At 38.3% G+C, this 12,103-nt stretch overlaps 1 protein-coding gene across 8 annotated transcripts in view; it reads left to right on the top strand.

Annotated features, from left to right (window-relative positions):
• ERC1 (ELKS/RAB6-interacting/CAST family member 1) overlaps positions 1-12,103 on the top strand; it is a 266,470-nt gene that overhangs the window by 207,285 nt on the left and 47,082 nt on the right. For all 8 annotated transcript variants that reach the window (XM_054281949.1, XM_054281944.1, XM_054281943.1 and 5 more), the window contains one exon: positions 8,990-9,134. In XM_054281949.1, the coding sequence (XP_054137924.1) occupies positions 8,990-9,134 (145 nt within the window). The remainder of the gene's footprint in view (positions 1-8,989; positions 9,135-12,103) is intronic.

Here is a 12,103-nt window from a genome sequence, read left to right as displayed (position 1 = left end):
CTTGCTTAGAAACACTTTTTTTTTTGGCACTACTTAAGCAGCAGCCATTGGAGCTACCAGGAGCAGGAGGCAAAGTGATGCCTCAGTGTTTAATGAAACTGCCTCCAGCCTCTTTTTCCCCTGATGCTGCTATTCCTGTCCTTATCCAGATACTTGGAATTTCTTGTGCTCCTTTTTTAATCCCTCTCCTGGGCAGCAGCAGCAACCAGAAAAGACTGAAATACAGGTATAGTTAGGGTTAGGATGGAACAGAGATCAGCGTTAGTGCTGCTGTTGTTACTACCACCAAAGCCCAAATTCATCATTTGCAGAATTAATATAAAAGGTCTGACCTTGAAGAAAATATTTCTTTTTAGAAATCAGACAAAGTGGTTCTGGAAGAGAAGCTTGAACAAATATACAAAAGAACCCTCAGAGAAGGAGTAGGAAGTTAGGCAAGGCACATCCGGGTTGGTGCTCAGACAGTAAATAATGAAAGCAATCCATAGCTCTGACAGGAAAATTTGTTGAAATGCTACATGTGGAAGAATATTTAGATGTTTGTAAAAGAACAACAAAATGAAGTAGCTGTACACATCTGGTGTGTAACATGAAACTGGATGTCACAGGGATAACAGCAATTAGTGAGAAATAGATTAATATTCAAAGCTGAAATGTGGGTACAAGTTGTTCAGGAAAGCTAAAAATGAAAGTAATGGTGTTGTAGATTAATTATAATGGAGGTTGTGAGGAAATAAAAAAGTATAAATTATAGCATTACTTTGAGTCAAAATAATGTAAGGATTATAAAAGTTACACAAAGAGTGGATGGTCTCCTGGTTTAGATTTTAGGCATAATGTTGTGTTAAATGTAAATAATAATGGAGAAATGCAGATTTGTCAGATGTATCTATTTGGATACAAATCAGAGAAACTGCCAGGCTTGTTAACTTAATAAATAATGACTAGATCACCAAGGTATAATGGTGTGAGACTGTGAGGATTGTAATAAGTAGTGATGAAACTAGAGAAGAAATCATCACTAAAACTGACTTCAGCTGTAGTGATCACAAATTGATAAAACCTATATTCAAAGAAAAAAAAAACTATGCTAGAAAAGTGAAGTACTCAATTTCAAATTAATAGACTGAAAAATGGAAACTACTAGATAGCAAGTGAATTGGTCAGAACACCACAGGAGGTTCATGTAGAGGAAGCAGAACATTTATTTAAATCAAAAGTCCAAAACTATAAGGTCTTTGCATCCCAAACAAAAGGAGAAAAGTTTAAGAAAGTTACAAAGCTGTGTATCTGTATCCTAAAAGGGAATTGGCAGCAGCCTTAAATTAGTCAAGAGAAAGAGACATTTAGGGAAAGCAGAAATTGTAGGAATAAAGTGAGAATTGTGGAAACTCATGCTGAATGCGACTTCCCAAAAGAAATAAAAATAAATAATAAATATTCTTTAGCCACTCCTACAAAAGGACCAGGAAAAAAAGTGGAACCACAATGCACTGAGAATAGGTGTAGTATGAATATGGTTCCAAAACTAAGTTAATACCTTTGCCTTGTTTTCCAGTGAGCTGATAAAATATAGAGGAAGGCAGGTATGATCACCTGTCAGAATGTCAGCTATGGAAATGAGAGGGATGCAGAAGTGTGATAAATTATACTCACCAGAAATTACATGGTAGTCATTTAGCAAGGAGGTAGATGCTGTGTTTGATTTGAGTATAAAGACTGGATAATTTCCTTAAAACAACTGCATTATAAATCATGAGAGTTTTTCACTAAAATGAAGTGAAATTAAATAAATAGTGAATATTTCACTAAATGAAATTACTAAATCATGACTAGAGTTTTTTACTTCTGTGATCAGAAGCCAGAGTAAGATTGCAGTATTGCTGTCAAAATTTGATAAAGCTGAAATTTCTTTCTACCATCTTTCAACCCGGGCCAGATTCACAAAGAAATCAAGACAGTTGTTTTCACTGTAGTAATTGCGGTTATTTGATATGTTATAATCAGTGTGAATTCCATGATTCCTTTTCCATTCTCATGTTTTGGCAGTGCCGGGTTTGACACTGTCGCAGTGTCACGAGGAGCTGCAGCTGGGCGGTTCCTGCAGGGATGAGGAACCTGCGGTCAGATCTGGGTTCCTCATGTTTATCCAGGGTTTAACTGGCTCCTCAGGCTGCAGGGATGCACAGCCAGTGGAGGGGCAGGAACCTGGAAATGGGAGGGCAGAACCATCTCTTGCCACAAGAGTCTGTCTTGTGTCAGCTTAAGCCGATTGTGAAACCACACGCTAAGCTAGAGCTCAACCTGAACTTGACCATGTCCCAGGAAAAGAAATTGGAGCTGCCTTTCTTATAAGGTCAGTTTTCAAAAGCAGGTGGATGTATTCTGGTGGCCTCTGTTGCCTGGATGAAAAATATGCCTTGAGTTTGTGCTCTGTCTGCGCTGCTGTTAAACTGCGGATGAGGAAAGAACGCCAATTTCTGGAGTTCCTTCTCAGAAAAGCCAAATCTGGGGAGCTCAAGAGCCTTGTAAGTACTGCTGTCTCTCATGCACATTCTGCACTGAAGGCTGCTAAAGCAAGGAAGGTTATTTTCAAAAAAATTCTACCTTTCACAGGGGACAAATCTCCCATAACCATCAGGTGACAGGGTTGAAAGTTCCTTCTGCAATGTGCCATCTTGGGGAACTTCCACTCTTCACAGGCACCCAGGGAAGGCTGATGGGCTCTCAGTTTAGCAGGTGTGACAAGCAGCAGCCAGCTTTTCACGGAGCTATTCATCAATAAAAATAGTTCAGGAAATTAGGAGTGGGTTTGAAACTTCTCTGTGAAAGTGTTAGATTTTTTCCTAGATATGCTGGCAGACAGTCTAAGGCTGAGCTGCAGTTCTGAGTGCTCAGAGCTGAGACATGAGCAGGACTAGGAATTGCAAATTTTTACCTCTGGTGCCAAAGTGATAAAATTAAGATGGAAAGCTTAAGTGCAAGAAGGGCTAAAATATTGATGGAAAAGGTAATATAAAATATTTATAGGACTTCTTGTGACTTTATCAAACATGTTGAGGGAAAGGACTTTTAAAAGCACTGCTTATCAATCCTAGTAAGGAGTTCTGTGATTCTAGACAATTGGGATGTTAGAGAAAAGATGTATAGGGAAGTCTAAATGTATTATCAGTATCTTTTTTTTTAAACAAGGACAGTACAAGTGGTAATACTTCCTGTATCATGGAATTCACATTGATTATTATCACGCCATTCTTATAATGGAAAATTAAAGGGACATCACTTTTGTGACCACACAACTGTATTCACCAAGAGTTTGTGTTTTTATCTTGTTTTCCACTTATGGTCACATGTATGCAATGACATTGAAGAGACCAGTGGAAAGGTGTTCATTCAGAAAGCTTCAATTTGCTGATGACAAAAAACTCTTGTTTTCATCTCGTTTGGTTTGCTTGAATTCTGATGTGCCAGCCAGGCCAGGCAAAGGTGATGTGCTGATTCAGGAAACAAGGACTGGAATGGAAGGAGTGTAGTATTATCCCTTTTGACTGAGAATTTAAGGCTGTGCTTTGGAAATTAATTTGCAGCCTGAGGTTTGATTATCCCCAGCTGTAATTAAAAAAAGCAGGTAGTACCTATTGCCAAGTTAAATTTTTTCCCCACTCTCTTGCAGTAAGAGGTAGCTACTGTTTCTTTTGGACAAAAGTTTGCTCACTTTGGGATGCTTTGAGCTGCATCTTAAATGCTGCAGAAATTACAGCCAGTGCAGAATTTGGCAGCTTGCATATTTGAGTTATTCATCTGTTAGCATCATGAAATGTCATTCACTGGTATCATTGCCTTTTTCAAAGTTATTTTTAAAAACCAAATCTTGATACCCAGACCTCTGCAATGACTGTCCGTTCCCTGTGAGGTACTGAAAGTCAGAGTTTCTTAATTTTCTGAAGATGTTCTATAACCAGCAAAACCAAAAAAGTGGGGAAGAATGTGGAGTTCAGAAGTACTGCTGCAGTGGTAGACACAGTTTATGATGGAGAGGATGAGGGAGCCAGGGCTTCTGGCCCATTGAATTTGCAGTTTGGTGTGTTGTACTCCTAATTACTTTTTAAGAGTTTATTGAGTGTGACCCACCCAAACCCTGCCATTCTGTTAAACTCATGAAATTACTGAATGCCATATCCCAGTGCTTTTATGCTCTATGCTGCTGCCTGTCTGTCTAGCTCTCATAACACTGCACTTCTCTATCTGAATCTCTCTGCCTTGAGTTCTCTCTGTTGTTGTCACATCTTGGGAGGGTTTTTAATTCATATGCAAATAATACAGTTCTTATTGTGATGGTGATTCACCCGGGTAAGTCTTACAAATGTCTCTCATAGGAAAGCACTAAAAGCTTTTTGCAGAATTTTCTGCAGGCTTGGAGTAAATGCAGTGGACAAAAATCAGACAACCAAAACAGTTTTTGTACAAGTTGCACCTCTGTCATTCTTTGGTTTGTGATGCCCTTACCACGAGTAAACAGCTCATGGAACAGGAGAATCTTTGCTTGTGCACTAAAGGCACAACAGCCATAATTACAGTACATCTCAGTGTGCAAGGATGAAAATGCTGGCAGCTTAATCATTGTTCCTGGAAGTGCAACAGTCTCTGTTGAAGGAACTGACTGGATTGCTATGAGCTTGTAGCTACCTGAGCTCTTCAAATTTGTGTCACTCTTTTAAATGCTTTAGTTTAATGCCAGTCAGAAGGAAAAGTGATTTGATCTTACAATGCAGCTAGGGCTGTTGGAATAATCCCAGTTCTTCCATGACATTAAAATCAAAGCTGCTGCTGATATCAGTATTGCTTTCATAGTATCTCATGCACTCATTCAGAAATACTCCAGATAGGAAGAAATTTCATAATTTGAAATAGGATTTTTATAGAACAATATATTTATAACATCTCTACATGGAATAAGTGTTCTCCCTGACATATGTAAGCATATTCTTTAAATGAATATGTATAGTTTTCATGTTTTGAAGTATCATTAATTCAGCACTGTTTGCAGCCTGTTATTCTTTCTAATTATACAACTGATAAATATTCCAGTGCTATGACCCTGGGAACAGTACTGCAAAGTACAAAACTGCTTTTTAAAGTTCACCTCCTCTTGTGCTTTACCAAAAGGATTCTTCTCCTTTATTGGGAAAGGACTGTGATGGAATTATGTAGTCTTCTGAAACCAAGTGCCATAGAAACCCATTTGAAGACAGCTTGATTCTATTAATATTAATAATTAGTAATAGTGTAATAGTACACTATTGCCCAGTTATCTTCCCCAAATCAGACATTTCTCTTCAGGACTTGAAGGAGACATGCATTTGCACACTGTTCTTTGTGTTTGTTGTCAAATCTCTCTGCTCTACTGGCCTGTAACTATTCTGTACTCATCTGTTTTTAAAAGGCAATCCCATCTTTCTTTGCATTATTTCTTGAAGACTGCAAACAGAGCAAATTATGATATTGATCTTGAGATTATATCTACCATTAAGAATTAAACCTACTGTTCTTGATACCACTCCAGTCTGTATTGATCATGATCTACATTCAGTGAAAGGCTTCAGTGCAAATAGAAGGAAAAAATTAATCTTCTCTTTTTTTGTCTAATTTGGAGTAAATCTTGAACCTGTTTTCAGTAGATTTTTCTACACTGTTGCCACTGCCATTTCAGGTTTCCTTTGGTAGCATTCAGTCTGTCTCAGAGTCTGCTCACCTCTTGTGAGGTTTGTGCAGCTCAGTTTAGGCTGCAGACCCTGCTGCAGTGCACAGATAAATGGGCAGTTTGCCCCTGCTGAGTTGATGTTGGCACAGCTACACCAGTACCAGCATCTGAAATACCTGAATTAACTTAAGTGACCTGTGTCTGCTCAGTGACTCTGGCCCTAGCCAGCATTTGAAAATACCAGCATCCTTGGGTTGTGCAGCATGTTTTGCCTGCTTGTGAGAACTTTTCAGGACCTCCAGTGTTGTGAGCTGAGGAGAAGCATTTTGCTGAAGAAGCCAAGCCTGTGGCAGTGCCTGAGCCTCCAGGACTGACTGCAGCACTCCTGATGGATAGGTTTGTTCATGTGCTGCCACCACCATGCACACAGCAGCCCATTTTCTCATTCTTGCCACATCCCCTGTCTCACAGCAAGCTCCTCTGGCCTCCCTGGGGATAAAGCTCTCAGGAAGGGAAATAAATCACTTTTGTAGCGCTCTTCAATCAGAAACCTTGTCTTTTGCTTGGTAGTGTGCCCTTTTTATTGTCTTGGAATCATTTGGCAGTTGCAAGTTCACCGAGAGCAACAACTTGGCACTATGGACATGTCCCTTGCAGCAGAGCTGACAGTGACACCTGCCCTTCTCCCACATGGAGCAGTTTATGTTTGCCTTGCTAAAGTAAAAAATGCAGCTACAATGCATTTATCACAGGATATTTTTCTTACTTTTGTTCAAACTTCACTTTCTTTCAGTCCCAGAAAACAGTCAGAAAGCCACAGTGGCTTTCACCCCACTTCTTGATCAGCACCCTCATCTCACAGCACAGCACTGAAGTTTTGGCCAGTAGGAAATTCTTTTCTAAGACATGGTTGTGGTATTTTTCAGGGTCCCCCATGGCAGCAAGGAAATTATGAATCTGACTCTATGTTCTTAGAAAGCTAATTTATTATTTTTGATATTATATAATATGTAATATATAGTATATTAAATAATATACTATATATAATTTATAATATATATATTATAATATATATTATATGTGTTATAGTATATATATAATATATTATGGTGTATAACATATTATAATTTATTAAAATATATTATAATATTATATATTATATTAAATATAATGTATAATATATATTATATTAAAGAATGCTATACTAAAACTATACTAAAGAATAGAGAAAGGATATTTACAGAAGGCTTAGAAAGATATTAATAAAAAACTCATGACTGCTTCTAGAGTCCCAACACAGCTGGATGGTGATTGGTTATTAAGATAAAACAATTCACATTAAACCAATCAAACAACCACCTGTTGGATAAACAATGTCCAAACTAGATTCCAAAGCAGCAAAACACAGGAGAAGCAAATCAGATAATTATTGGTTTTATTTTTCTCTGTGGCTTCTCAGCTACCCACGAGAAGAAATCCTGGTGAAGGGATTTTTCAGAATATATGGCAGTGACACATGGTGGCAAAGATTTTTTGGGAAAAAAAAAAAGCAAAAAAAAATAATGTACTGCTATCCATATCTCATTTTCCTGGCCTTGGGGTTTTCAGTTAAGAAGCAGAGATGGGCAGAAAGGATTTGATTGCAGAAGGTGTATGGCTTACATGCTATTTGAGGCACCTCCAATTTCCATACCAGAGTAATGGCTCCACAGATAGAGTTACGGAGATATTCTTGGCTCTGGTCCTGAATCATCAGCGAGGATTGTGGGCTTACTATTAAAAGAATAAGTGTTTCTTTATAATCAAAAGAATAAGTGTTTCTTTAGATTACTCTAAAGAAAGTGAAAATGACCAGAGCTCCAAGCCAGCCTGTCTTTCCCAGGATGCCGATAGCTGGAAAAAAGCAGAGGTCATGGATCATGTTCTGTCACTTCACCCTATTGGTATTTTTCATGTTTCAGGCAGACATCCAAAACTGGATACTTTTCCATAAAGCAAAAGCAGCAGAAACAAAATGGCAATAATAACATGTCCATTATCCATTGTTCCCACACCTAGAGTATTGACACTGCATCTGGGAATCTGATGTGCACCTTTTCCTTTCTTTTACTTTTTTGCCTCCATTAAGTCACCAGAATATTTGTATTTCTTCATAGCATTAATGTATTTAGAATACTTTATGATTATCCTAATGTATCTTTAAAAATTTGCTTTACTTTATGATATTACATTTTGAAAGGGAAGCAATAACGTTTTTCTAGATATGATCTAGGCAGAACCCAAGTACTCTACACTGGATCTGTGAGATTTTTTGATATGCTGGTATTTCATTTAAAGCAAGCTAACGCTTTTGGACTGTACAAGAAACACCTGTGTAAACCCAGAAGGAAATTCCACCTACAGAAAGTCCATTGTGTAGTCCACTGTCCTGTCAGATAGTGAACAATTTTGTCTGTTGCAATGCACCTTTTCCTCTTAAAATACATGGGGTTTTTCCACATTTTTGAGACAGTGGCTTAAATTGGGATTCTGATAATAAACTTCTTGATATTGAGTGCTGCAGCAAAACTTAAAGTGCATTTGCAACTTTATTTTTAGATGAAATGTAGATAAGAAATGTGTTCTATTCGGTTTGTCTTTCATCATCACTCCTGCATATTGCCATCTTTCACACCACCACACGTTCAGGACCTCATTTTGTGCCTTCTTTGCAAGGTGATGAGAGGTGAGACAAGCCAACACCACTGGGCAAGAAGTCCAAGATTTTCTTTGAAATCCTGTTGCACATCACCAGCTAAAGATGAGAATTAAGGTGGGAGGACAGAAAAGGTTGCTTTCCCTAACATAATCAATCCTTTGGCTTCCTTTGAGAACTCTGTTTAACTGTTAGGGTGATTATCTTTGTCTCCTTTCTTCCCAGTATGTATAAAATGTTTCTGAATTCTATTTGTAAGAGTTTTCTGCTGCAGGGAAGGAGTATGGGAAATGTTCAGCCAAAGTAATAATAAGTGGGAGTTATTAAAAACTGAGAAGGTGAGTGCAGAAGAAGAATATTATGTATTTTTCTTACCCTGTAAGCCGCAGTTTGGGGTCAGCACAGTTGTTTATAGGGAGTTTTGTGTGTCTTGACTTCTGTTCCACCAACAGACATATAGCCCAGACAAAAATATTTATTACTGCTTTTCAGAGCTGCACACTGGTACAGCATTTATGCTATGCTCAAATCTTTGTAGAGGAGTCCTCTAAGTTTTGCAGGATAATAATGTAATTCATTGGGGTTTTTTTCAGACAAGAAGCCCTTCTTGCTGCCATTAGTGAAAAAGATGCCAATATTGCTCTGCTAGAGCTCTCATCCTCTAAGAAGAAGACTCAGGATGAAGTGGCTGCACTGAAACGGGAGAAGGACCGTCTTGTGCAGCAGCTCAAGCAGCAGGTGGGTACAAAAGGGCTGGGAAAAATCCACTTAATAATCTGGTGTGGGATTATTATCTTGATTTATGGAACTAATTATGTATAACAATTTTGAGCTAGCTACTCAGCATTAAGGGGAGTTTCTTTGTGTCACTGCCTGAGTAGTAAATGTGTAATAGGATGTATAGGAAGTTGGGAATGAAGAGGACATTGGTTACAGGCACAAATAGTCACAGATTCAGGAAAAAGTAGTGATATTTCTCTTGGGGGTTTGTATCTGCCTTTTTGGGGAATAACCCTGTTTGGAAGAATAGGCTGTAGAGCTCAAATATGTGTTACACCACACAGTCTCTCCTATGATTTCTTATTGCAACTGGAGCACCGTTTGTCAGCTTCTAGAACAGACTTTGGGAGGTCCTGTGCTTGTGAGGAGATTGGTCCCTTCCTATTTCTGGCCTCTCCCATTTCTGAGATCTTTCTGTATTGGCATAACAATTAGAAAAAGTGTGTTTCTGTTAAAGCATTTAACATTATGTTCCAGTGCTGAATGCAATGTGAAAAGTACATTGCCAGTAAAACACAGAGGAAGCAAAAGGCATCCCTGGCAATAAGAGATTTAGGATCTGAAAAAAAATCTGTGTAGATTTTTCACTTCAGCACTTCTGGTAGGTTTTCCTGAGTTATTCCCTTGCCACATTCCTCTCAATAGCACATACGCTGCTGCCAATCCAGTATCAACTTCTTCAGTGCCACCATTTCCATCTTCATAAAGTTTTATGTGCAACATTTCATCTGTCAACCAGATGATTTCTGTTGCTGTCAGAGAATGTAAGACAAAACCAGGTCAGCATTGTGATAAGGGATTTCTGTGCTTCTTCCTTAGCAAGCACAAGTAGGTTATTTGCCATGTTGTTTAAGATAATTATTTATGGTTTCATTTAAGAACAGTACTTTTGGGAGTTTTATGTACCAGCTTCAGAATGAGCAAGAAGTATAAATTGCAGTCTTGTATTATTTACTTTTGAGCAACAGTTGTAATTGCTGTCACTGGCCAGCCAGGTCATCGGCTAAAACAGGAATCAGAAGTGGTCACAGCAATGACAAGTACTTGTTTTGTTCATGTAATCATTGAATGCAGCAGCTGTAATTTATGGTACCACTCATTCCAAGAGAAATTAACACCACTTCTTGGTTCTTGTTGTCCTAAGCTTAAATTCAGGTGCTTTCATGCCCCTTGCCCTTCCCAGTTTCCTTCTGGTTGTCTTTGGTGAGTAGCTGGAACAGCCTGTAGTATTTTGTGGTGAGTTTTTTTCTGCTGAAAATCTGTGTATACTTAATTAACATATTCATATTGGGCCTGTCTCTAATGACTTAGATTTCAGGTAAACAATTTTTAAAACATTGTAGTTCCTGTTGTTATCTTTCAGTGCTGGTAAATCTTACAGTATCATAAACTCTTCCTAAAAAGACATGGCTATTTCCCTTAAGGATACCAGTTCTACAGTGCTTTTCTGTGTATTTGTGGGATACTTTCCCAAATAAATGAAAATTAAAAAGGAGATTAATTTGAAATTGTTCTTGGTATGTAGTGAGACCAATTATGATTTGATTTTGGAGCAATAGTTCTTTTTCAACAATTCGTTGGACTGTTGAAATGCCAGAAAGATTCTGGTTCCAAAACTGCAGGCAGCTACAAAGACTTGTCACTGTTTAAGGTTATTTAAGATTTTAATCTTAAAAATTATGAAGAAAGCAGAAAGTAATCCCGTCAACACATGTGTGCTGTGGGTAGTATAAATAAAAGCTTTATGTGTAGTATAAGTAAAAAATCACAGGTATTCTCCAGTACATCCACAACCCCCAAGGCAGAATGAATGTTTACATATAAACAATCTAAACTATATTTTAAATATACCTGGGAAATATTTATGCACCCATACAGAGATTTGACACATCCTCCCTAAATTCTATGCTGTGTTTTAAGGATGTGTCATCTTATATTAATTTTTTTTTGTGAGCAGCTTTCAACACATTGATAGAAAAACTCTTCATTGCTTGTTATAGGAGAGTATTACTCACCACCTCTATGAGTTGCAGAGAATCTAAAATTCCATTTATTTTTTTTCAGTGCTAGTAGTTTTGGTATGTACTTTTTCTGAATAAATTCAAATCACACCAACTTTGACAGCTCCAGAAATAGGAGATGGGTCCGAAGAGATGGCTGTGAGATTTTACAAGATCTTCGTTACTGATGTAGTCAAGGGAAGTCTCATTTTTCCACATGCTTTGCAAATATTCTGTGTACTTGGCCCTTGCACTACTCTTCAGTTGTTCCAGGTCACCAACCTCATATTTTCCAACAAAACAACTAAGCTGCTTCCTCAGTTTAAGCCTTCTCCACATGGACCCTGCAGAACAGAGGTCCATCTGTGTTTGCCAGCTCCACAGAACCATGTCACCTTTCAGGAACTTCCTAAAAGTTCAGCTGTAATTCTTAAATTCACAATAAAAACTGTAAATGAAAAGTCTTTCAGACTTGCAGATGTGTTGAACACAGCTGTTCAAGGAAAACAAGTGATGCCACAAATCAAGATATTCAGGAAGACTTTGAAAAGCAAAAAACCCAAAAAGTTTATTCAACCCTTCAGATTCAGAGCTGGGATCCTGACCTCAGTCATTCGTGTTTCAGAGCTGTTGAGCTCCCTGATAAGTATTTGGTGTTTCAGTCCATGCCATTCCTAGGAAATGCTTGGGCTTTGTGTTGGGAAAGCAGCTCTTTCAGTTGGTGGTCAGACAGAGCTGAGTAAAAGATTCCCATTTCCATGTGCGTGGGATGCTCACAGAAATGCTGAGCAATGTGGGAAGGGCTGTTTGTGGGAAGAGCTGTGCAAGCTGTGTACCAGCATGGCTGGGGCTCTCTGCAGGCTGGGAAGAGCAGCAGTGTCCTGACCATGCTGCACTAGTGAGTGTGAGTGGATCCAAGTGTGTAGG

This window comes from Melozone crissalis, unplaced genomic scaffold (genome assembly GCF_028551555.1).
Source record: "Melozone crissalis strain CALT ecotype California unplaced genomic scaffold, PUWL_Pcris_2 ptg000033l_1, whole genome shotgun sequence".
Taxonomy (NCBI): Eukaryota; Metazoa; Chordata; class Aves; order Passeriformes; family Passerellidae; genus Melozone; species Melozone crissalis.
Note: the sequence above shows the minus strand (reverse complement) of the source record. Positions and strands in the feature narration are given on the sequence as shown.